Source organism: Lichenostomus cassidix, chromosome 2 (genome assembly GCF_008360975.1).
Source record: "Lichenostomus cassidix isolate B80296 chromosome 2, HeHo_3.0, whole genome shotgun sequence".
NCBI lineage: Eukaryota > Metazoa > Chordata > Aves > Passeriformes > Meliphagidae > Lichenostomus > Lichenostomus cassidix.
In genome coordinates, this window is record NC_139482.1 from 143,690,117 (window position 1) to 143,714,598 (window position 24,482).

Here is a 24,482-nt window from a genome sequence, read left to right on the forward strand (position 1 = left end):
TCGTCTTTCAGACTCCTCCCTCTGATGTTAGCTACTCTTCCTCCCCTGGGAATAGTGGTCCCACTTCATTTGGCTTCTTTACATTCGATAAAATATAATTCTCAGCTTCCAGCACAGTTCCAGAAAATGGGGAGATTCAAGTGCATCCCAAACATGCTGACAAAAATGCAGGGTAGTTTCTCTGACTAGCTTGGATATATTGCCATTGCTAGTCTTTCATGTTATTGCATCCTCTCCCTCATGGGTTCCAAACCCTGTGTCTTTGAAATGGGACCCAGGATGAGAATTCCTTAACTCTGTGGTAGAGGCAGATCACCAGAAAGGGAGGAAGGTGAAAGCAGTGCAGACAGTTTCTTCCTACCTAAAGAAAAATTCACCCTTCGATTTTTTGTTCCCCAAGAGCAGTAGGAATTATTTTGGACCACCTGAGAGATGAATGTGATGGCTGGATATACAAGAAATAGCTGGCTTCTGCAGCACATATTTTACCCTTGCTCAGAATAAGGAGTGGGAACCACTGAACTAGAAATATTTTCCAGAAACAGTCATGCAAAGAAATAATGCATTTACATCCCATCATGCAAGCCAGATACTCTCCTCTCTATCCTTTGCTTAATATTGGAGTTTCATAAACAAATGGTACAGGTATGAGGAGAAAAATAATGAATTAACTCTAAGAGTGAATCAAACAGCCCTCTGCCACGGATTTACCACTTTCACCCAACAAGGACAAATGATAATTAGGAAATTTTTCCATATTTTTCACAGTTTAGCTATTTACCAGATGTAATTAGTCTCAAGTATCTGGAAGCAGAATGAAGTCATATTTACTTCAGTATTTTTGTACCTTATCAGATGAACTTATATAGGTCAACTTAGCTTTGGAAAATCAAACATTCTGAATGAGGTTTCCAGAAGTATTCTGTATTCTGCTTTGAACACTTCATAATAGAAATCAGCACCAAACTAATGTTATGATAGTCATGAATCCTCAGTGAACATGTTCAACTGATCTCAGAGAGTCTGTGAGTTTTCTTAAGATAAAACAAAGAACATTCTGCACTTCCGAAGTAGTTCTGAACTTTGGCCAGTCAGTTTTCCATTCTATTGAGTAGCATTCCCTTCTTCAAAGAGGATCTCAAAAAATGTTCTATTTCAAAATACCTGACTACAGCTTCTTGAAAATTAAAGGCTTCACTTTTCACCCTGAATCTTGAGGTCCAAATTTGCAGGTTTCTAATGTCTAAGGAGGAAACATCCCTTCTAAATCAACAAATTTCCACACTGCTTGGTGGTATATATCCTCATTGGTATTTAAGGATGGGTATGACTCAAAATCCAGACTCACCTACCATCCAGATTATCTGCACATAAATATGAGCACAAGTCAAAACTTCAGCTCAACTGTGATGCCCTTCAGAAAAAGAAAGAGCCTTTATACACACTAAAGGCCTTTGCTAAGCCCCTTCTCTCATCCACACTTTCTAAAGTGATTTGAGATGGATAAAAATAAACAATGTCATGTAAATGCATGGGAAGGATAATCAAAATCCAATTCTTTGTGAAAACAGGATGGATATTTTTCACCAATGGATGCAGCCATTTTTGGTAGAAACCATATGGATGCAGACCCACTTTTTGCTTTGAAGCGAACATGTAATGTATCAACCACTAGAAAGCAAATCAAACTGCAAAATCAAAGTCTCTTGACTATTTTGCATGGGCCAATCATCAAATGAAAAAACAGAGTGCTTTACTAGCTGCTCTCCAAAAGCTGAAGAGCTCCAGCTAGAAAAGCTAAGTTGCATGTTGATGATTTCATGTTTGTGGAATGAAGTGGGAATGAGAACAATCAGCTAAAGTTGAATGACAGCAAGGTGTGGGATAGAGTAAAATACTTTGCAATTCAGTCAAAATATTATTTCTAACAATGTGTCTTTCATATTCCTGAAATGCAGCAAATTATTTCTATGTCTCTTTACAGGAAGGTAAAGTTCTTGCCCCACATCTTAGGTCACAGTTCAGCAAGATATTTAAGCATGTCACTAACTTTATTCAGGAGGTCAAAAGCATCCACTTGTTTTCCATTTGCTGAACCAGAACCTGCAAATACACATGCAAAGATATTGTTCCACTGAACTCAAATTCAAAGTAACTTGCATGAATTGTGTTGGCAGGGTTGGGACTGCATAGGGAACAGTGTTTAGCTCTTATAGTATATTTTTCTTACAGTAAATTTCAAAAGGATTTGCAGACTAGGCTAGTTACATTTCCATTCTGTGGAAACAGAGAAAAGCACCTGTTTCTAAGCAGGTCATTGGGAGAGCCAGGATTATGTCCCATGTTTTCTTGACAGCAGAGCAATTAACTATTTGCAAGGTCATGCAACTTTCTTTTTACGCTTAATAACTTTTCAGTCTTCTTGTCTCTTACTTTTGACGGTGGTTAGGTGAACTACTGTAGTAAAAACAGAAAGTGCAGGCAGAGAATGGCATGCAAGAAATATGAAAAGAATAAGGCTCAACTGTTACTTGAATGTATATACCTAAGTTTTCTTGTGAGGCTTGATCCAAAGAATGACTCCCTACTAAACATGACATTACTGTAAAGTGAAGAAAAGTTATTAAGACGAGACGTTAATGATTATCCATGAAAAGCTTTATGAAAAAGAATGGGAACAGCCTTTCATTTGTAGTTAATGTAGTGTGCTGTGCAGATCAGAGTGGCTTTTTTCTCCTTCCTGTTTTGGGCAGATGTATTAGGATGAAATGCTGACAGGGAAATTTTACCCCTTGCAAAGTATGGTTTTATTTTCATTATGCTATTAGCACTGGCAATACAAAAATGCACCACATTTCATGAATTCTTTCATACTCACGTAATAGGAAGGACTGGTACTGATTATGCCACTTTAAAAAAAAAATCAAACCAACTTTCCAAAGGCACAGAAATATTATTTATCTTGTCTAGATAAGGAAACAGGGATAAATTACTTTTCTGCAATCACATAATAATAGATCTAGGAATGAACATGCTCTCCTAGTATCTAGTTCTACAGTCGGACAATGAGGATCAGGAACAAGACCCTAGGAGAAATTCTTCACTAAAATGCCTGTACATAAAAGTTTCAACACTGGTCAGAATCAGTGGAACAGCTGCTAACAACAGCACTGAAAAATCAGGTCCCAGTATTCATTCCCCAAACACAGACATAAAAAGTTGGCTCAGAATACAAATATGTCCAGCAAGCAAAGGCCCATCCTAAATGTAGGTCAGGCTCCCAAATGTTTGCTGAATGATTTGCTGCACTCCAGCAGAAATGAGTATTAGTACCTCTTCCTCATAAATCTCCCTTCTTGAGAGCTGAAGATGAAAAGGCTTTGCAATACCAGCAGAAAAGCAATTGCTCTCTGAGATTTCAAGGGGCTGTGAGGTTTAGGCATCGATTAAGGAAGAAAGAGCTAGTGGCACCTCTGGAATGAAGTCAGTGAACTCCTCACCAGTGAGCCCCAGAGAGCACAGCCCCAGTTCCTCCTGGTTTGGGGGACTGTGGAGGGCCTACAGGCAAAATGCTGTTCCTAAAGAGCAACATCAGAGGTACCATTACCCTTCAATGTTTACAGGACAGAGTTGAGCTCCAGGGCAGCCAAATGTCCACTTCATCATATCTCATATCCTCACAGTTTTAGTTTAAGGGGAGCTTCAATAATGCCTTGGGCTGCTGCCAAACTTGACCTGATTTTCCACTATGACAAGTCCTTCCCTGCAGCCTTGCTTTGGGATCCTGTTACCAATAGGTAAGGCTTTGTAAAGGAAAAGGCCTGGTAACATGGCTCCAGCCTGCACTTAGCCTAAGTGACCTATCAGTAGCAGGATCCAACTCCTGAAATGGACTTTCCCACTCATTTGTGACTCCTGTGTTCCTCCCAAATGGTCTAAGAATAAGGAACTGTATCTGCCTGTGACTTTGTCATGTCACCAGCTCCTGCTTCCAAGGGGGGATTATAGAAGGATCTGTCACAGGGTTCAACTCTGAAACTGCAAGTGCCTAAGAAGCTTTCACACTACTCAGTAGAAACCCTGCCACTTAAAGTGCTTCCCAGCCTCAAATTTTGACACAGCCAGGCCTCATTTTTAGTTTATTAAAAGCTTCTGTGAAAGCTTTGGGCCAATTCGTCTCTCTCCTTTGTCGACCACTGACCAGCTAATGCCATTTATTACTGAAGCAACTTTCTCATTAAGTACTTAACTGATGGAAGAACCTGGAGACTGAGGGCACTTATGGGCTGTTCTCCCCATTACGACCATGCATTGCTCATTTATTTCAATACAGTCAAAGCACAAACTTCAGTGGAGTACAAGTAATAATTTCTATACTAAATCACTGTAGGAGGAAGAAGATTTTTTTTTCCTTTTTAAAAATTATCCGGTTTGTAAATAAGAGTTTTATGAGAGATGGGAGGAGGTACTGTCAAAACAACCAGCTTTTATGGCTCAATCCCATTTCTACTGAAGTCAGTGGATGCTCCCATAAGTACCATCATTTGTCTGTTTACCTGCAGGTTTTCCAATCCCTTTAATTGAATGCTTCATTCCATAAACACATTCCTGCTAGCAGGAAGGCTCCCATGCAGGTGTACTGATGATTTTGTTGAGAGTTATTACATATACAACAAAATAAAAGCAAGATATATCCAGCTAGAATGAGGAGCCTTGGGATTATAGTTTTAAAGATTTTGAGCTGTGAGTCATACTTTTCCATTTTTAATTCAGTGTCTCAACATAAAATGATTTCTACTGGCCTGGAAGCTACAGTAACTAAGAAGCTGCTGCAGGTGCAGGAGTTTCTCTAGGGGGCTGTGACCTGTAAACTGCAGCAGTCATTCACTTACCTAATTTTAATCTGCTGCTGCATCTCAGTCAGAACACTTTAACTCGAGGTATGGAATTTCATACTCAAAAGGATTTCAGCTCCTAAGCTCTCTCCTACATATTAAAGACCAAAATTCAGCTTTTACCAACACAGGAGATGGCTAAAACCTCCAGACATCTCTATTAATGCAACTGAGCTTGCTTATTACTGCTTAGCCTGGGCAGTGCTATGGTTGTAAAGTACTTAAGGTCTGTGGGGTTTCACAAACTGGGCACCTCCCACCCAATCAGTCTTTGAAGAGGGGCAGGTAAGCTCATGATTATGGTGGCAAGAGGAGGAAGACATCCTTTCTCAATTATTTATCACTACAGCACTTGCCTATATTGTAAGAAAACTTGGGACAGGTTTTCCTTTTCTGCTAAATGAGGTTTGCACTCAAAAAATTTACAGGAGAAGAGCAAGTGTTAATCCTTTTTTTGTTGTTGTTTTTGTTCAACTTCCTTTATAGAATTTGTCACGTGTTGCACGAAATGTTTAAAAACAAAAAGAAAACATAATTTTTCATCAGGCCTGTGGAGTCCTGACCTCTGACTGACAGTTTTCAAATATTGCTACTGTTCTTCTTCCTTTTCTCTGCACTGTAAATGGGGATTGAAAATGAAATAGCTTCAGCACAAGCCTTTGGAAGTATTTATCCTTCAATTGCTATTGAATTTCATCATGGGTGACCCACTGATAGAAGTTTAACATTAAGTACTGACTTACTATTATTGTATGTGCATTTGACTCTTCTACTTAGCTGAAGAGGGTTATAAATATATCATTTCCAATTGAGATCTTGCAGGTTGACTGACAGTGACTGCTCTGCTGTAGTCTTCAGTGACTGACCAGTATTAGGATTGGTGATTCCTTCATTCTCTTTCTTTGGAAATTCCCCAGTGTGACAGGGAGCTTTCCTTTTTTTTTTTCAGCAGGGGTGGGACCAGTGCCTTAAACCTAAATTAGCTTTTACAGTACTGCCAGAGGGATTGACTATCCTGCTGTTCCATTTAGACACCCATCTTTGTATTTATTGTCAACAAATCTTTGCACATGGTGAACTGACACCGACTTACATCACAACATTGCTCTGCGCAAGACTGCAGAGTAACAACAGCAACTAGAATCTTAAATTCCCCCCAGAACAGCCTGGATGCTAAACCCTGGCTCTACAGCACAGATCAGGAGAAATCTAGATCATGATTAGTCATAACAAACAAGAAAGCTGTTTACAGACAATCAGCAAGCAACACTGCCTTTGTACAATTAGCATTTTAGCCGTGTTGTTGAACTGGGAAAAAAGCAAGCAGTTAGGAAATGGATTTGTTAATAATTTTTAATGGTTACCTGTGGTGTTAGTAGCATGTTTTAGTTAACAGCTCATGAATCCACAAAGAACTATTTAGCTTGCATCCTCCAACAGCTGTATTAGAACATATATATAAAATAATGGCAGCTACATACCTGGCAGTACCATCCAATTGGTCTTTCCTTTTATAGAAGAGAGGATGCATTACAAGAAAGCAAGGAGAGAAGAATCACATAAATCACATAATAAATTCAGCATATTTTTAATATATAAATTGTTTATCTACGGTTAATACCTTATGATTCTTTGTTATGTGACCATAACTGACAGAAAAAGCAGAATAAAAGCCACATTTTCAACTAGCCATAAAGCAAAAAGAAAGTGATATAGATTCCTGAAACCAATCTGTGCTGCTTAGATTGGCAATCCAGTCCTTGGTGAGAAGTGATCTCCCCTGCCCTCTTCTCCCAGGCTCTTATTTGCAAAACACTTATTAAATTTCAGGTTGCATTTGAATCACAGAAGAACCTACACACAGTGAGCAAGCTTGGAGTCACAGTAATGAGTCCAGACCCCTTGTGAGTCTGAGAATTATTCCCTGTAAAAAGCCTGCAGTCAAGAAATCCTGAAGAAATTACTCTGTAATGGAAAATGTGGGAATAGACAGAGAGTGAGAAGAGATAAAGAAAAAGAAAGAAATGTACTGAGCCTTAATTAAATGCTTATGGTGTCGGGGATTTTTTGTAGAGGTTTCCGTTTTGAAGTACGTGAAATCAATTCTAAAAATATATTGCGAATAAAACCAAGAAAGGGTGAATATTTGTAATTTGCCCTTTTTGAAAGGAGGAGTCTGAAACATTTCAAGTGAGTTTTGAGCAGCAGCTGGAGCTTCAGTATCAGTGCAGTGAGCACAACTACATGTGGAGACTTCTGAACTGAACAGTGGCTTAAGGGCACCTTTTTGCAGAGTGAGGCACAACAGCAAGTCCAGAAGGAAAGTTTAAAGTAATAACTTAGATATGTAATACCCATTATTAGTAGCTGATAGTCTATAGCTTAAAGTCTTGGCTTTTAATAGGGTCATATAAGTTTTTTAAAACATTTTTAAGTGTTAAGACCTAAAAGGGAGAAAGATGCCTGTTTGACAGGCAAAGAGAGGATCAGTCTAATAGCCATGAACATATAAGCATCCATTGTATCTGAATGTCTTTATGTATGGAGTGTTTTCTCTGAACACAGAAGTGGACTGAAATTAAACCACTACCTCAGAAAACTTTCCTTTTCTTCACAAGAGTTTTCTGGGAACTATCTGTTACCTACAAAAGTCTCATTGATATATGTAAATAAAGTCTATGTTCCCTGTCCTGACTCATACCCCACAGAAAATGATGGTGGAAAGGTGCACAGTGCACTTACCTGAAAAATGGAAATGATACAATTGATTCATAAAACCTCCAGGTGGCAACTAAATCAATCCTGTTGGGGTTAGTAGCATAGTATCTCCAGGCAGCCTGGATTACAAGGGAGAGGAAATGATTAGTGTTAGGTAAAGTTATTTCCCAGCTGACTGCAGCCAGGCTGTTTCAAAGAACATAACGATGCACCTGAGTGACTATCTGGAAATTCATTACTAATCAGCCATACCAAATGAGTGTCACTATATGGAACAACTATTGACACTGGATTATGATCTGGGAGGGCTTTTAAAGGAGGACATGGAGAGAACCACCCACAGAACATGATATTACATTAGACTAAACTGGTTCTATTGTCCTGTCTGGTATGTCTAAAAGAGCTTCAAGCACTGCTGGACTTGGCCAGTAATTCTGGAAGTGCTTAAGATAATTTGCTTCCTAATGTATAATCATCAGAGGAAATTTTGCTGAGCAATTTTCTACTTCAGCATTTAGTTCCAATCAAAATTCTCCACAAAAAAAAAAAAAAAATTCTCTAAGCACATGCCTAAAACCTGCTGTAGCTAAATAAGCTACCTGATGAGTGGAGATGCTTTAATTTAAAAGGTGAATTCCATTCACAATTCATGCCTGCAGCCCACTCTGTTTCCTAAAGTGTGTTTTTAATGAGAACAGCCATTAATTTTAATGCCACTCAGCCTGTTTCTCCTGAGGACTGGTTTGATCCTGAGCACCAATGCCTCCATCTAATATCACAGAAATGTTCTCTGTCCCTCTGTGAAAATGCTGCTATTTACTTCACTGCCATCAGCATGTGCTCCATACCTAGCAAGAGTAACTCCTGTCAAATTTGTCACCACTCAGACTAATGATTTTAAACTTAATATCCCAAAGTCATAACAAAGGCCATAAATTAAGTCCATGGGAGCTAAGTACTCTCTCCCCATTGAATTTTTGGATCATCCAGAGACATAACAGAAGACACAGAGTGTGTTTTAGTTTTTAAAACCCACACATACTATTCACATTATTTGCCTTGATTGAAACTGTCACTATCTATTGTGTTATTCTATTGCTGTTTTCACATCAATACAATATAATTCTGTTTGCACAGAAAAGTATTTTCTCAAAGGAACTGAAAAAATCTGGATTTGGAAAGAATATGTTTTTGACAGCTCGTTTTCTGTGATTTTGTGGCACTGATGTAGAAGTCAGTTAGTTTCCAGAAGCTACCAGATGAGACCCTTACTTCTAAAAACACTATTCTTCTGCAAGATATTCTGGGAGTTGAAAGATTCCTCAAAACTGCTTAAGGGCCTCTGGATTAACTAGCTTGGTGTGAAAAAACTGAAAAACACAGCTTCTCACCTCCTGCAATGGGAAGTGAGAATTTAGGCAGGGGAGGAGTGGTGGCCCTTGTTAACATGATGCAGCAGTCTTCATGCACAACACTTTTTTCAAGGAAAAGGAAAGTGGCTGCAAACCTGAATGAGTTCAGCTGCTGGCTTTCTTCGTTTCTCAAAATGTTTTTGACGATGTTGCTCCTGGACCTTCAGTGCCAGCCCTGACCCCAAAATGCCCTGAAAGCATAGAGTGATGGAAGATTTTAGATATTTCTTACCCAGAAAAAGAAGGGATTAATGATGAGAGGAAGCAGGTCTGTGGGTAGAGATGGAGATGGCTACGTGAAATCCTTGTACAGTCCCCATGCCTTTCCTCCTGCTCCACTCATGGAACAGGAGGAAAGGCATGATCCTCTCAAGGACCACAGGCTGCACCAAATAATTTTAAGGTCCTCAACAGGCTTCTTGAATGTCTACTGCCTTTCCAAGCTGGAGGTGTCCAGGTGCTGTGTTACTTTCCACTCAGGGTAGAGAGAAACTGTGCTTATGTGATACAAGGGCTGTGCTAAACCATACTCTGGATTTGGGTGTGCTGGACTTGTCATCCGCTGTGTAATTCTTTCCAAGTCTGGATCTGAAGGAAAAATACACTAAAATTTGAGCTTAGGGACAATTTCTGTTGCTATTCAGCCCATCTCAGTCAGATCTTGTCTCATTCTTACCTGGGAACTTTGCAGACAAAGGAAATATGGGCCCAATTCTAATTATTTAATAAAACAGTGGGCCCTAAATATATTGAAAACATGTCTTGTCAATACCAGTAAACTACCACATGCAAGTGTACAGTCTTGTGAGCTACTATGAGGCTTCTCAGGTTGTTCACTCACTGGGTTAATTTTGTCCTGTGCCAACTAGCACTGTCAGACAATGCTCACATTGTGATTTGAAGAGTATTGGGGTGATATGTTATTCCCAATAGGCTCTGTGCAAAGCTGAGAAGAAACAAATTTTATTTACTGATACAGACCCATGTAAGTCTCTGAGGTACTTCTTAAAAAGGAATTTGGTTCCACTGGTGATTTTATTAACTGTACCTTCTTTTTGCAAGTGTACAAAGTGTACAAGTGGGCTGTGTCTAACAGAGGAGGAGAAAGTTACTTACTGCAGGAAGAGCAAAGAAAGACACTCCAATGAGAGAGAATGTAGCTGCAATCAGCCTCCCCTCCCATGTTTTGGGGGTCTTGTCACCATATCCAATTGTAGCAAGGGTGATCTGTGGGCAGAATGACCAGGACTTGATGTAAGAAAAACAAAGCCAACAGCTCTGTTTAAATGTCACCATGTGTTATGGATAACTCACTTAGCCCTATGGGTGGTCATGCACAGCTTTGTGAAACAGGATCTTGATGATGGGCCAACCAATCTTTCTGGTGGCATCATAGTCCCAAGGCATTGCATGGAGAATGGATTTACTCTCAAAGCAGTTGCCTCTCCCAGATGCATTTTCTGCAGGGGAACTCCATGAGAGTTTTCTGCCCACCATCAGTGCACAGTTAGGAATAGGATTTGCAAGTTAATAGCTTGCAGGACCTTAAAAAGCCAGGACTAGTTCTACCTGAAGTCTTAGCCTTTTAAAAACAGAGTTCACTTTGTAAAAACATGCTCTGTTCTGCACAATTGTTAATTTCCAACTGTGTACCTTTTCTCACCACTGAAACTATATCTAAATGTCCTGGATATAAAAGGATATGAAATCATCCAGGTGTTCTATGCAACACTTGGTATCTTATGACTAATAATGGGGTGGTATTTTACATTTCTGAGGGAACTAGATTAAATAAATATGCTGCTGAATTTTAGTCACAGCATGACAGAGACTTCCTTGACTATCGGTAGCAAAGCAACATGAGTTCTGGAATAGCAGGAATATTCTGTGATTGAATGAGTAGTGGTGCAAACCAATACTCCTCTCTCCATGAAAAGAGACAAAACCAGATGTATCAAAGGTCCCTTTTGTTGTAGGTTCTGTTAATTGGTTGCAGGGGCACCCCAACTTTGGTAATGTTACACAGGTAATATGCCTTTCACCCAAATAAAGCAGCACTTGCACTGTAATCTCTAACACTTTATCTCTTCTTGAATACGAAGTTTTAAAGAAGGGTATAAGGTATTTTTGGAGTCACTTACCAGCCCCCACCACAGTGCATCTGCGTAGGTTTCAAACTCTTCTTTCATCTCCACCCCATTAGCATCTTTTTCAGGAACATCTTTTTCAACCAGATAAACAAGAAATGAGGATAAGATGAGTGTCAGGAACCCGATGTACCAAGCAGTAATGAGTTCCTGCAAAAGAAACAGATGGAGATGGAGGGGCTGAAAAGAGTCTCAGTATCCACAGTGGCAGAGCAAACATCAGGAGGAGAGAGAAGCACAGAGGGTAACAGCACAGCTGCCACTAATTTCTGGTGTGCAATCACAGAATGGAATTGTTAGCAAAATTGTTTCATCGTCTCCACTAAAGCAGAGTTCTCACAACCCCCTCTCACCTCCCTCAGTCAGCTGAGGTCCAAAAGTGCATGGTGGGGAACCACACGAGCAATATTTGAATGAAATCACACACAACAAAGCCTTTAACAAATTCTAAACAATGTCTGATACACAGACTTCTTCCATGATCTGCTTCCTGAGAAACAGTTTTGACATAAGTGTTTATCTGCCACCTGTCCTGTAGCAAGTTTATATGAGGAAGAAGCAGAATTGGTAAGAAATGAAGCATGGTGGGTATCCCCATCAGCCCCTACACAGAAGCAAAGTCTAAATATGCTGTGCCAGCTGGCATTTTAACTTTCAAAACCCCCTAAAATGTCAAGAATGTCATTCATGGACAAGAAAAAGCAGTATGTAGCAGAGTACACGTAATTTTTAATTTTTCTACATCCTGTGCAGATAAGAAGTCTCATCCAGAGGAGTTTTATGCAGATAGTTTTGTAATAATTTTTAATGAAAATGCAAGAACACAAGTATCTGATCAGACAAGTCTGAGAAGCCACCATAAACTTGTTGCAACTTCACAGGCATTTTTGTCAAGGATTTCAGCATCGTCTACAATAAAAGGGATGTCTCTGCTCCCATTCAGAATAAAGGCAAAATTCCTGTTGTAATGTGTGGGAATGAACATGCTCTCACTTCCCAGCACCACTATTGAGCCCAGAAGGCTAAAACAAGGGGCAGAAATGGTTCAGAGAATAGAAAACGAAATAAAGCTGAAAGAACAAAACTGTATTTTGAACTGCTAAACATAATCCCACGGCACTGCTGTAGCTGTGCATCCCCTCTTTTTCCTTTGAATCTTTCTCCCCAAGCTCCAGCTGAGCACCACAATCTCCTCACTTACTTTGCTATGTGCACAAATAGCTGATCCCAAAAGTTTCCAGGTGCCACCCCGCCTGTCCATTCGGAGCATCCGTAGGATCTGAAGGAAGCGGAGGCTTCTGAGAGACGTTGCCAGAACATTGCCCTGGTTCCCAACAGCAACCACTGGCACTGAAGCAATCAGCACAAAGATATCTGCAAGGCGAAAAGAACAAAGCCTGCCAACAAAAGTGGCCCCTTCACCTGCTTCTTAATCCCATCTGGTTGTGCTGCAAAAGTCCCCAGACAAATTTGGAAGCTGCCTGAAAATGCCTTCTCTTGCCAATTAATCAGATATCTGCACCTGCCACAGTCAGTGTCATGCAAAGAACCTCCTGGAAAGCCCTGGGATCTGTTTACAGATCCATGCACTGGACTTGAGACACTGAGCTTGCTCAGGGATGCACAGAAACAGTGTCCTAATGCTGACAGAAACCCACCCTTCAATTCATCTGTACCACTGGAACAGCACAGTGAACAGGTCAGCAGAGGAGAAATTCAGGTGTGATGGTACATTTACAATTTTATTCTTTTGGCTGAGTTTTCCCACTAAAATCTCAAAGCCAGTATTTCTATTTTGTTTTAAGTGCTCACAGGACAAACTTGCTGATAACTGAAGAGGTTTGAAATGCAAATTACATAACTCCTTTTTGTTTTCTTTCTTTTCCTTCTTTCCCCCTGCTTTTTGATCCTCTAGACACATACAAAAAGAAAGTGGTATCAAAGAGCTTCAAACATTCTCTGGGCACTCAGACTTTGAATTGTCTTTATATTCTATTTGCAGCCAAAAAGAGTGGATTTCAGATTTATTCACTTCTAATCATTCTCAAAACAAACTTGTACCAGTGACAAACGAGAGATGATTTTAATAAATCCAGGGTATCTTCTGTTCTTTACCCAGATATCAATGAGGATTCATTCTCAGAAGTGAGATGACACTTCTGTGAGAAGGCATGAGACAGTATCATTCCCACTTGTCACACCACCCTCTGCTGCTTTCACAAACCTACTAGAAGTATAAGAAGTATCTGTACAACAGTAGCACCCAAAGGAGCATTACTAAATTGAGGATAGCACAGATGCACAAAGAAAATTTGTTACAATTTCGTCTATCATTTAGACTCACAAGATGAACAAAAGAGGGAGAGGAAACAGAAACATGTTTTCATGTGGCATCATGGCTCCCCAGAGTGCTTTGTGCTGTACAAATAAAGAACAAAACTCCGGTACTTGGCCTGAAGAGCATCAAAACAAGTGAGGGTGTCCTAAAATCAGTGAACGAATGGGGATGGCAGGTGCTCAGGGCAGAGAGAGCTCTTAAATGTTGGCTAGTTGTTCTGTGGATATAATAAGGAGTTGCAGGAGGGGATTCAAACATGACTAATGAGTAATTTTATGGATAATTATAGGCAGTGACTTCCAAGCCTGAAAGACAACATGGGTGAAATCACAAAGATACTTCTTTGCAAATGCAGACCAACAATACAATTGTAAAACACAACACAAATATGAAAGAGGGATGAGGAAGATGGTATGGAGTTGGGATCCCAAGTGGTTTGAAACTGAAGGCAGAGAGAGTCTTACTGGGTATGAGCTTAAGAAAAGTGCAGTGGGACTCAGGACAAGGAAAATGTATTTGAAAAGTACAGGGATTAATTTTCTTCTCACTAACCAAATAGCCAAATGTCTCTCAAATTAGTTGTTATTGCTGGCTAATTCAAACAACTACTCCAAGCAGGACACAGGTCCTGGCAAAAAGGGCAGATCTGATTTCAGTGCTCTTTCCACTGCCAATCCCCAGTTCCTTGACATCCCCCAAACTGGCTTAGAAGGAAAAAGGGCAATAAGAGGGAAAACAGTAGTAGAGAGCATGTGCCTACCCAGCATGCACAAAGGCTTCCTGGCAAATTTGAGTCTCCCCCTCCATCCTTTGTAGCGACAGCAGCAGCCAGCAGCCCAGATTCTTAAGGCAAACTCTGCTCCAAAGATGAAAATGGCAAAAGTTTCCTGTGTCAAGACACAAACTACATTGTTAGTCTCACAAGTTTTGCAGTAATTCTGGACACAAGGATACAGCTGAAGGAAACAGATGAGGTGCAAGTGTTAGGATATGTGTGTGAGAGAGAGAAGAAAAAGTGGAGGAGAATCGAGATTGATGGCAAAGGCAAGTTAAAGTGGGACACAGTTTTCCAGCCTGCTAAATACTCTGCAGGAAGGGTTTGCCCCTGCTGTTGGGTAAAAGTGAAGTGTTTACCCTGCCTTAATGGAAGGGCAATTACTTCACAAAAAGACCTCCTGCTCCACACAAAATGAGCAGACACATGTGAGTGGTGACTCCAAAATCCCCAGTGCACTCTGCACCCACACCCAGGGTCACCCACCATAAGCTCATTCATGCAGCCATATCTGTTGAGACAGGGGCAGGATACAGATATTTATATGGGTGTAAGTTTAAGGCAATGATAAAGGCATATATAAGACAAATTTAAGGCATATGTTGTTCCCTTAAATTTCTGGTGGACAGAAGAATGGGATTTGCCACCTTGCTCCAGAACCTTTCTGAGCATGGGGAGGGAATGGGGAGCAGAGAGCTTCTCTGAGGTGCTCAGCAGAGATGGGCCAAGGGCAGCCTGGGGCACATGGTTACTTTTCCTCTCTGTGAATTGCTGGCAAGAGGGAAAAGGAGACTTTTCCTTATGCTCATTACCCACAGGTGCTTCTGAAAACTGCTGAGAACCACATAAAAACAAGCACAGGAGAAGGAAAAATAACCTCAGGCTTTTTCAAATGTGAAAGATGGGTCTAAGCAGGGTAAGAGACCAAAAGCGAGTTCCACATTCCCTGAGGGATGAGGGTGTTTTCATACAGGCACTTTTTGAGAAGGAACATGCAAGGGGAATTCACCTTTCATTCCTTTTGGCATTTAGCTCTTGCTCGGATCTATATGTCTCTGGGGGTACAAGGGGAAATGGAAATTGAGATCCTGGAACTCATTTGCTCTGCAGTTTCCCGAGGGATACTTTAAACAAGGCCAGGTTAAGCGAGTCATTGTGCCCTGTATTTCATGATAACTACGGGAGCAAAGGAATTTCATTTTTAGGGTCATTTTCATAAAATGTTGAATTCGCCATTTTATATTTAGTGAGGGTTTTTTCCTATTTTTAATTCTGCTACTAAATGGGAGGCCATAGTGACATAAAGTCTTGAGTATGAACTTCAGCATTTATAGAACAAGCATTCTGGAATGTATTTATTTGCTGAGAATGGATTTTGTCTCAGAGGCACTGCCTGCAGCAATTTCAGTTATGCTACCATTGGCACAAGCATGAGTCCAACGCTGATGACATCCCTTGAGAGAAATACTAGGATTAGTGAAATACTATAGAATGAATCAAAACAGTTGAAAGATTTCCCCAAAAAATAGTTTTCAAGTGTGTTTAGGTCTGGCATGGTCAATAGGAAATTTACTGATAACCTGATGGAAGGACTGTTAGAAAAAACCTGAAAAGCCATTATTTAAAAGCCTCAGGCTAGCATTCTTCCTCTCATTTTTTTTTTGCTCAGGAACCTCACTTTCTTTTTACTGGGTGTTGACAATGGACTGGGAACTTTCCAGTGTGTAAGTGAACAGTCACTGCTCCAGGACCAACAGCAGAAACCTCATTGCATACAGAGCTGGGAGTAAGATTCCATCCCTGCTGTGGGGCTGATTTTGATTCAAGGGTCTGACCAGGGTGAGGCAGCAGCCACAGGTTACTTACCAGCAAGAGGAGCCAGTCTCCTGAAACTGTTTCATACTCCTTGAAAGTTGTCAGGACAGCTAAGATCAAACACCCCAAGACAATCAGAAACCTGTAATGAAATTAAAGAAAAAACCCACAGCTCTGTTACTCCTCTCTGTGTTTGCACTGCAGATATTGTTTATATAATCCTGAGCAGAGACCTCCACAGGATGGCTGCTTCCCACTGGCAAGCAGTGAGGTGGGTTTTTGTGAAAATAAAAACCTGGTTCTCAACCAGGATGGAGCAAGGGGAGCTGGCAGTCATGGCAAGATCTTGAGTCAGAATGTTCCTGGGGCAGACAAGCATTAATTAACTCACATTCTTCAAGAACGAACTGGGCATTTTCAGAAGGGATTGTATGCCATGGCAGAGGATTGTGTTGCTCAGGAGGTCCATTCCAAGCTGTGTGATTCCCAGAATGGCACTGCACTTACAGTGCAATGGATCTACTTGGCACACCTGAGAGCTAGGAAACACTAAACTCTTCCCCACAATGCAGCACCAGGACAAACCCTCCCTTGAAAACTGCATTGCATTTCTTTTTTTTCTTCTCTTTTTGCACTCATTTCTAGGCAGATGAAAAGAGTAAAAGGTTTGAAAGAGTAACAAGAGAGGGTAAAATTCTGCTCTCCAATAAACAAAGTGTGTGATAAATCATTGCCCCTGTGTTATTTTCTGTCTGTGAGGCTCCAGAACACAGAGATTTGACTAAAAATTTAACTCCCACTGCTGGCAAATCCAATTCAGTCTAATTGATCTGCTTTGCAAAACTATTCCCAGGTTCAAGCTATTCAAAATCTTTTATACAAGTGATTACTGTAAAGCAAAGTGGGGCAAGCTCATATTCTGGTACTTCACATACCCAGATCGTGGGCATTTTAATGTGCTTCCAAAACCTGATCCACAGGAACAGAGGGGCAGGTGGCCATGGAAATATTTTGAGTTTAATGAATAAATTAGAAGGATGTCTTTGTAAAAGCTCTGAATCCCCTGCTTTCATAGCTAGGGTACATCAAAGAAATGATAGGCATTAGGTACTGAAATCATCCAGGGAAAAAAGCTTGTGAAGAATCAAGCTGTGTTTATGTGTACAACCTGTTTTGAATTTCAATCTGGTTCTTGTAGTGTGATTTCATTTCTTGCTGAGTAAAGCTCCACTTTTTCCACTGGGTGAAATGAGCAGAGCCCCAGCCTGAGAGTGCAGGCAGTGACCAGGAGCTCACCCCAGCAACACATATCCTCTACCCTGCCTTATGTTTTTGTTTCCTTCATCTCTGAGAAAACCTAGGGCTAAAGAATGGTGTTCTGAGAAAGTGACACATTTTCAGCTGGAGTGAAAGGACAGAGGTGAGCTCAGATAGCTCCTGCTGCCTTTAGGGGGGAATTTCCTCCAAGCAGCATCCACTAGCACCCCCCGTGGAAGGAAAAGACAACAGTGAAGCATTTCACGGCAAACCCTGAAGGATTACTTAGCTGTAGCTTTTCTGAAATCCTCTGCCCTTATGCCAGGAAAATCCAGATCAGCCATTTTGAGCAATGTTAGAACAGAAGTAAAGGAGTTTACTCATGCTAAATAATTTTGGATTTCTTTGGCAAGTTTCACCTTTTCCCATTCCCCAGCCCTGCTCTGGAGCACTGGTTATGTACTTAGCAGGAAACAGACCAGAATGTGTCTTTTACCGTCGACTTATAACCACACTCCTGCTGCTTCAGACATTTGGCAGTTCACTTCGCAATTCTGTGGTGCTCCTGCCATGCCCTTGAGCTTGCTCTGTCACCATCCCTTGCTGTCCCCACGTTACAGTTATAAAGCCAGTGGCTCCCTGGCTTTCTGAGACCCAGGATCCAGCTCTCCTGAGCCTCCAAAAGCAAACTGGTGACAACTAAACAAAGACAATATGATTCCTTTGATTAACTATCAGCCACCTGTGCTCTGCCACAGCACAGCCTTTACAGTGGTACCACCACTAACACTCCATTTAAGCCCTGAGCAGCTGCTGCTTGGTACTTTCCATTACAGCCACTTCTTTATGCTAGGTGAAAATTTCGTCACCCATCAGCTCACAAGTATCATTTAAAAGATTTAATGAAAGGTGAAACACACTGAAAGCAGTCCAAGGAAATTACATCATCACATTACATCATAGGCTACTTAAACTAAAGGCATGAATTTATGATATCATTTAACAGAACACCGCTGTCAATTAAAGATGATGCACAGATTTTTGTCCAAAAAGAAGACAGAAGATAAGTTAGTGGTAAAATCGTCACCTTTTTTTGCCTAAAAATGCCTGCGGTTTTACCACTAGAGGGTACCGGTGCTCCACAGAGCGAGGGGATACAGCTCTCCCTTTCCCCCATGAAACAGACTCAAAGCAGGTGATGTTCAGGTGATCGCACCCACGAATTTGGTATAAGAAAAAGGATCTCACAGCGATGAAAGGGTTTGGTCAATAAAAATCCCAGATGTTGACACCAAAGGACAACTGCTTAGTGCTGTTGGGGGTGCTGCTTGTTCAATCCCTCCATGTGGCACAACCCATGCTGCAAGTCCCAGCTCCAAGTGAGTGTCCAACCATTAGAACAACAGATCATGCAGGGCAAAAAACCCAATAAAAACAGGGTGAGAGGGTCTCACTGAAGATCACAAGTCACAATGAATAAATCTTGAAGGCAAATCTAAGAGATTATGGCCTGAACCTCCATTGCAGGAAGCGCATGAAAACACCTCAGAGGTGCCATTGCTGAGTGGCAACTGCATCCCCAAAACCACAGAGCCCACAGAGCCACGCTCCTGCTCCTTGCTGCAGAACACTGGAGGGTGAAGGGATGAAAAGCCTGTGTTTGTACCCATAACCACAAACCATCTTGGAAGGGTTGGCTTTCCTCCTGCTGCACCAAAGGCAGGATCGTTTCCAAAGGCTAAACACCAACTGCAAACACCCACAAGTTAATCAGCTCACATCTCAGCAGTCCTCCTCAGCATCTGCAATTACGACTGCGGCTCAGAGCACACCATCAATTTTAATCTACACTGATGCTGTGCAACCCAGCCTCCTCTGGTTTGGATCTGGTGGGTTTGAAGCCTGCAAGACTTCTCATGTCCTCTTTCAATGGAAGATGCCACACAGATGCCATCCTTCCTACATCAGCCCCCCCTTGCTCAGCAAGGATGCTAACAAGGTTCATCTTCCCACTGCTGCTTGTGCCCACACTGTGGGCACACCTCTGCCCATGTGGTGGCCATGCAAACAGAAGGACAGCTGGTAACAGGACAATACCTGAGTCTACACTGCCCAATCTCATCTTGTAGAGGCAGCACTGTGGGCTGAGTGGTTGAGTCTGGCTGGAAAATCATAACAGGAAAATCACAGGGTAAGAAACTGCTGAAATCACAGAGGATGAGCAGGAGGAAAACTGCTACTGACCTGGGCAATCACAGGACAGAAGGGGAGGAAGCCTGAAATTTACTCAGTTATAATGATTTGTGGGACATAGAGCAGTAAGGCTTAGAAGAAAGAAATAGGGTGAAAATCAAGGTTTAAAATTAAAATTGAGTCCTATTAAGTCAAAGCTTCCTATTAAAAAGTGTTTCAGCAGGTGGCAGTCCAGACTTCAAGACTGCATATCCCGTATACCAAAAGAGGATCTGAATGTGTTCTTCTGCTTTGTAGAATCATCTTTGCCATTATTTTACATAATTTTTCACAGCACATTGCATTGTTCCTATTTGCAGCATTATGCCTAAAATCTGATTCATTTGTTGTATGCATAAGTTCCAGACCACCAAATGGCACAGCTCTTTTGTCACTGTCACAAAAAATACATTATTCAGGGCAATATATGTTCTTAGTTTTAGAAATTAGCTGTTTAATACTCATATTTTCTAATGGTACTGTTTTGGTGTAATAAAAAGAATATTAAAAAAAAATCATCCAGAAAAGAAGTAATTTATGACTATGCATGATCATGAATCTAATGTTTCTTGCAAGAACATCACAGACTGTTTTGCTTGGTAATTTTTTACTTATTCAAGTATTTCCCTTTTTTTTTTTTTTTTTTCTTCTATACCTGTTTTCATTTGAAGCCAATAGATTGCAGATCTAGCTGAGAACTTTTATATATTTTATATATATACATCTGCTCATCATGCTTCCTGTTCACCATCCCTTCCTTCAAAATTGAAGGAGCAGATCCTGTAGTAATTTGCCTGTAATCTCTTCCAAAACAGCTTCCCTAAGAAGCTGTTTTGAGCACTAGATACATCAGAGGCAGGCCAAACAACATTTGCATCTAGTATGGTTGTGACAAATTTTTGTGCTATGGGACAAAATGTTAAGCCTCAGTGAGGTTTAGTTAATAGAGAGGAATGTGTGCTTCTGGTGTACAGCTCAGGTGGATTTAAAGCAAATAGCTCCAGCTGGTCAGGAGCACCTATAGAGGTAATTTCTTCTCTTCAGCTGTAAGGACAAACTTGTGAGGAGCTCCTGGGGGGAGGTTTATGGTGTAAATTATCTGAATGCCACCCCTTATTGAATGTTCACCCCTGGTTTGGACACAATTACAAACACCACCTCTTAATATTTTATGTATTTTTACTATTGAAAGAATTAGCCGACCAGCCACAGCAGCTGACTTCTTATATGACCAGGTTTTGCTGAAATCCCTTGCTGTAAACTTAGGTATCACATCTACCTGCAGTCAAGGATCCTGGTTACAAAATTATCATCCAGGCTCTGGGAAGTAAAGCATCTGGAACAGTTACTTGTAAGAAATCCTCCCAGTGCACAGGTTTCTGTTTGCTCTCACATCTTCAGTACCACTTCTTGCAAGCCATTGGGGCTTTCTGTCTTCAAATGTTCTTATGAATCTTACATTTTTCTGCTTGGCTTCATTTGGTACTTTATTTTCTTCCCTTAAAGCTTGTGCTCTGGTTTCATTATGCTCAGCCACCTGGTAAATGCTAATGGAATTCTCTAAGATTGTGATATATAAGGAAAATCTGGCAATGTACTGCTGAATTTTTGGTTTAGGGTATCCAAAGCAATATGGTTCTAAACCATGATTCCCACACACTTTCCCAAATTTCATATTGGAACAACCTTATTTTCTTCAGCTATTGGCTTTTACCCATAAGGATTAAAAATGCATCTTTTCTCACAGTTCTTTGAGTTGCTCTATATTCCTACCCACCATCTTTTTCTCTTCTTCCAAACTTCATTTTTCACAGAACATCTGCAGTATCTTACACTGATCGCTTTATGGTTGCTAATGAGAAGCTTGAGTCAGGGTTTTTAACACTAAAAAAAAATGACATTACCAAATATTTGAGAACAGCTCTTCAGAGAGAAGGGAATGCATGCCTGATTTCCACAGACTCAGGAATACTCACTGTTTAATATTTAGATTCTTGAATCTCTGCACTTTCAAGCAATAGGCCAGAGATCAGTACTGAGATAAGTGTGACAGGAAAAATCCAAACACTTTGTGAGGCTACAAAAGGGCAGAGGATGCAGGGAAAAGGACTGAGAAACTTACTGGAGGTCCTGGAGAAGAGAAAAAGCAGCAAGTCCTGCAGAAGGGATATCTGAGATTCCTCTTTCTTTGCATCCACAGATTCCACTGAGTGCACACACTCAGTTCCATGCAGAAGTCTCTGTCCCAGTGTCATTATACAGCAAGGACAGGGTAGAAATGCCACCCTCAGTAAGATGTATTTCACTTTTGCTCTGCTGCAAAGGCAGAAGCAGAAAAAAGTCCTCTACACGATGCTGAAGAAAACCCTAGGAAGTAAGGCAAGATCCCCAAAAGAGCTCTAGTCTCACTGGTACACAGGCTGATCTGGCAGGTGATGTGGAGGTAACCCAGAATGACACTTGTCCATTGGTGACAGAAGTGACAGACATTGTTCCTCGCACAGGGGGAAGCTGAGGCAGAAAAGCCCAGACCTTTACTCATGCCAGGTTTTTGATGACCTTGGGCTCTCACTGGCAGGAATGCCTCTGATGGGCTTCAGTGCTGTTTCCCTAAGTCTGGAAAACTTTTAAAATCAAGATCTGGGAGAGGAAAGCTATGTTTCACAGCAGGGCATTTGGGGTGCAAAAGAATAGCTTTTATATCAGAGGGTTCTTCTTTCCTCCTCCTTGTAAAAGCCAAGAGCCAGGTTAAAGTTCCTTTATCTTGCTTGTTTTCAGGACCAGTCCTAAAAACCTTTTTCTTCTGAGCCCTCTTGACCACCACTGCCATCTTTCTCAGGGAGTCTGGAGCACTGGTCTGGTACATTTTGGGTCAGCAATGTCAGACAGCACAGCCACCATCAACCTGGATTTTCTGCTTGAGGGGACATTTCAGAAGAATGGACTGACACATTTCCCAGGTTTTGCTGGTATGAGACTGCAAAACAGCCCAGAGCACTACATTTCCCTGCCTGTTTTTTCTCAGCTTGGAAGAGTCATACACCAATATCTCATTTCCCTCCTGGGACAAGGGTTAAAAGTGCTCCACAAGGGCTGGCACATGTGAGTTACTAGGAGAGACCAAGGCATCCTTTCCCCTGGGTGACTGAGTGAGGGACAGCTGGCAGAGGTGAAGGAGAGGCAATGACAGCATTAGCTGCCACGGGGTCAGAGATCTCCTATCCCCCTGCAGCTTGAATAAGGATGGAAAAGCTTCTGACTATTGCAACTAAATATTCTGAGTTGCTTCATTAATGGGTTTAAATTCTATTTTTATGTTAGGTGAAGGTCATCGGACTAAACTATTATTTGGGGCTTTTATCTGCTGTGACCAGAATGCCCACCCAGGGGCTTATCTCTGGCTGGCAGCAAGCTGCTAATCGAGCTGAGACTCACAGACCACAGAGCATGGGGAGCCATGCAGTGCAGCAAAGCAGGGAGAGCACAGAGCCAAACCACATCCCACAGCAGCTCCAGCTGCAAAAACCACAAATCACATGAGTTGCAGAAATGCTACTGACAAGACATTCTCCAAAGGACATTGATAGGTCTGTGTGAAACCATTTGAAGGTAAACCTTAAGATTCATATATTGATTTCTGCTAAATTTTGCAAAAAAAGAAAATGCAGGACATTTGAAAGCCAGCCTGAAACTGATCAGTCAAGTGCCCAACCTTCAGCAAACTCTGTAAAGAAGTGAATTTAGATTATATAAAGAGCCTAAGGTAAGAGTGGCAACCATGCATACAAACACTTAAACACATGGAGAAAAATTTCTAGGAAGATACCTTTCTAAATGTCACCCAGACTGTTGTGTCCAGAGGGACAAAATATCAAGGAGCCCACTTCCAGACATGACAAAATCTCAGGGGTACACAAGATTAAGGGTGTCTCACAGGGACATACACTGATCTCCCCCACAAACGCTTCCTGTTTCTTTAGCAAGGAGAGGAATGAGTTATACCCTCTGAATAATTTTTTAGAAATCTCAAAAAAATGCAAATGAGGGTAACTTCTGAACTCACAGTTGTGACTTCTGCCTTGATTGAATGTAGTGTTGTCATATTTTCTACATTCCCATTTGAAATCAATAAAGATCCAAAGGAGACAGAAAAAACAAATATTAAAATCCAGTCAAAGAGTCCACCCACCCTTTCTTCCACCTGACCAAATTCCCTTTTCTAACAGGCACTCACGTCAAATATATTAGGTCCTCCAAGGCTGGCACAGCTGAAAGTGAATTTCTAATATGAAGGCAGCATTGTCCAGAAAAAGCCTCTGTAGTCTCTAATACCTAGTTTCTAGGTAGGAAATGGATAATATTAATGTGGTGACCAGAGAGATTCTTACGGTGAACTGAAAAGAGAATCTTTACTCTTTATGCAAGACTTCAATCCATTTTGGAATTTAGTAGTTGGATTTTTTATATTTTTGACCCTACATTTCAAAGCCCATACTTTTAAAAATGCCAATACTTCTGACCCAATGTAGCACTTCAGCCATGTGGGATTGCCAAGTGAAAAAACAATTTACAATTGGGATTGTATTTCCTTTGCCTGTGCCTTCTCAAACTCATCACATACTCACCTTTACGTGAAAACATGAGCACTTTGTGCAAGGATCTCAGTTCTCACATGGAATGGAACATCCAGAAAAAAAGCTGCATGGTGCCATTTCCAAAGGAGTTTTTAGCCTGGGCAGCGATTTGCAGCTGTGTAAGGAAGAGGTGCATGGCTGCACATGACCTGCACCCCACACCAACATTGCCACTACACTCCAGGTCCCAGTGACAGTTCAGTGGGTTTTCCACTACGGGCAATGAAGAGTGTCCTGATAATGCAGCTCCTGTGGAGCC

At 41.1% G+C, this 24,482-nt stretch overlaps 1 protein-coding gene across 3 annotated transcripts in view; it reads right to left on the reverse strand.

Moving 5' to 3' along the window:
* Positions 1–24,482, reverse strand: part of KCNQ3 (potassium voltage-gated channel subfamily Q member 3) — a 191,310-nt gene that overhangs the window by 18,216 nt on the left and 148,612 nt on the right. The window contains exons 2-10 of one of the 3 annotated variants that reach the window (XM_085053602.1): positions 16,152–16,242; positions 14,271–14,397; positions 12,374–12,546; positions 11,167–11,322; positions 10,142–10,252; positions 9,121–9,216; positions 7,638–7,732; positions 6,377–6,403; positions 2,546–2,602 (exon numbers count right to left, since the gene is read on the reverse strand). In XM_085053602.1, coding sequence (XP_084909728.1) covers positions 2,546–2,602; positions 6,377–6,403; positions 7,638–7,732; positions 9,121–9,216; positions 10,142–10,252; positions 11,167–11,322; positions 12,374–12,546; positions 14,271–14,397; positions 16,152–16,242 — 933 coding nt within the window. The remainder of the gene's footprint in view (positions 1–2,545; positions 2,603–6,376; positions 6,404–7,637; positions 7,733–9,120; positions 9,217–10,141; positions 10,253–11,166; positions 11,323–12,373; positions 12,547–14,270; positions 14,398–16,151; positions 16,243–24,482) is intronic. The other 2 variants (XM_085053603.1, XM_085053604.1) reach the window with 2 other exon arrangements.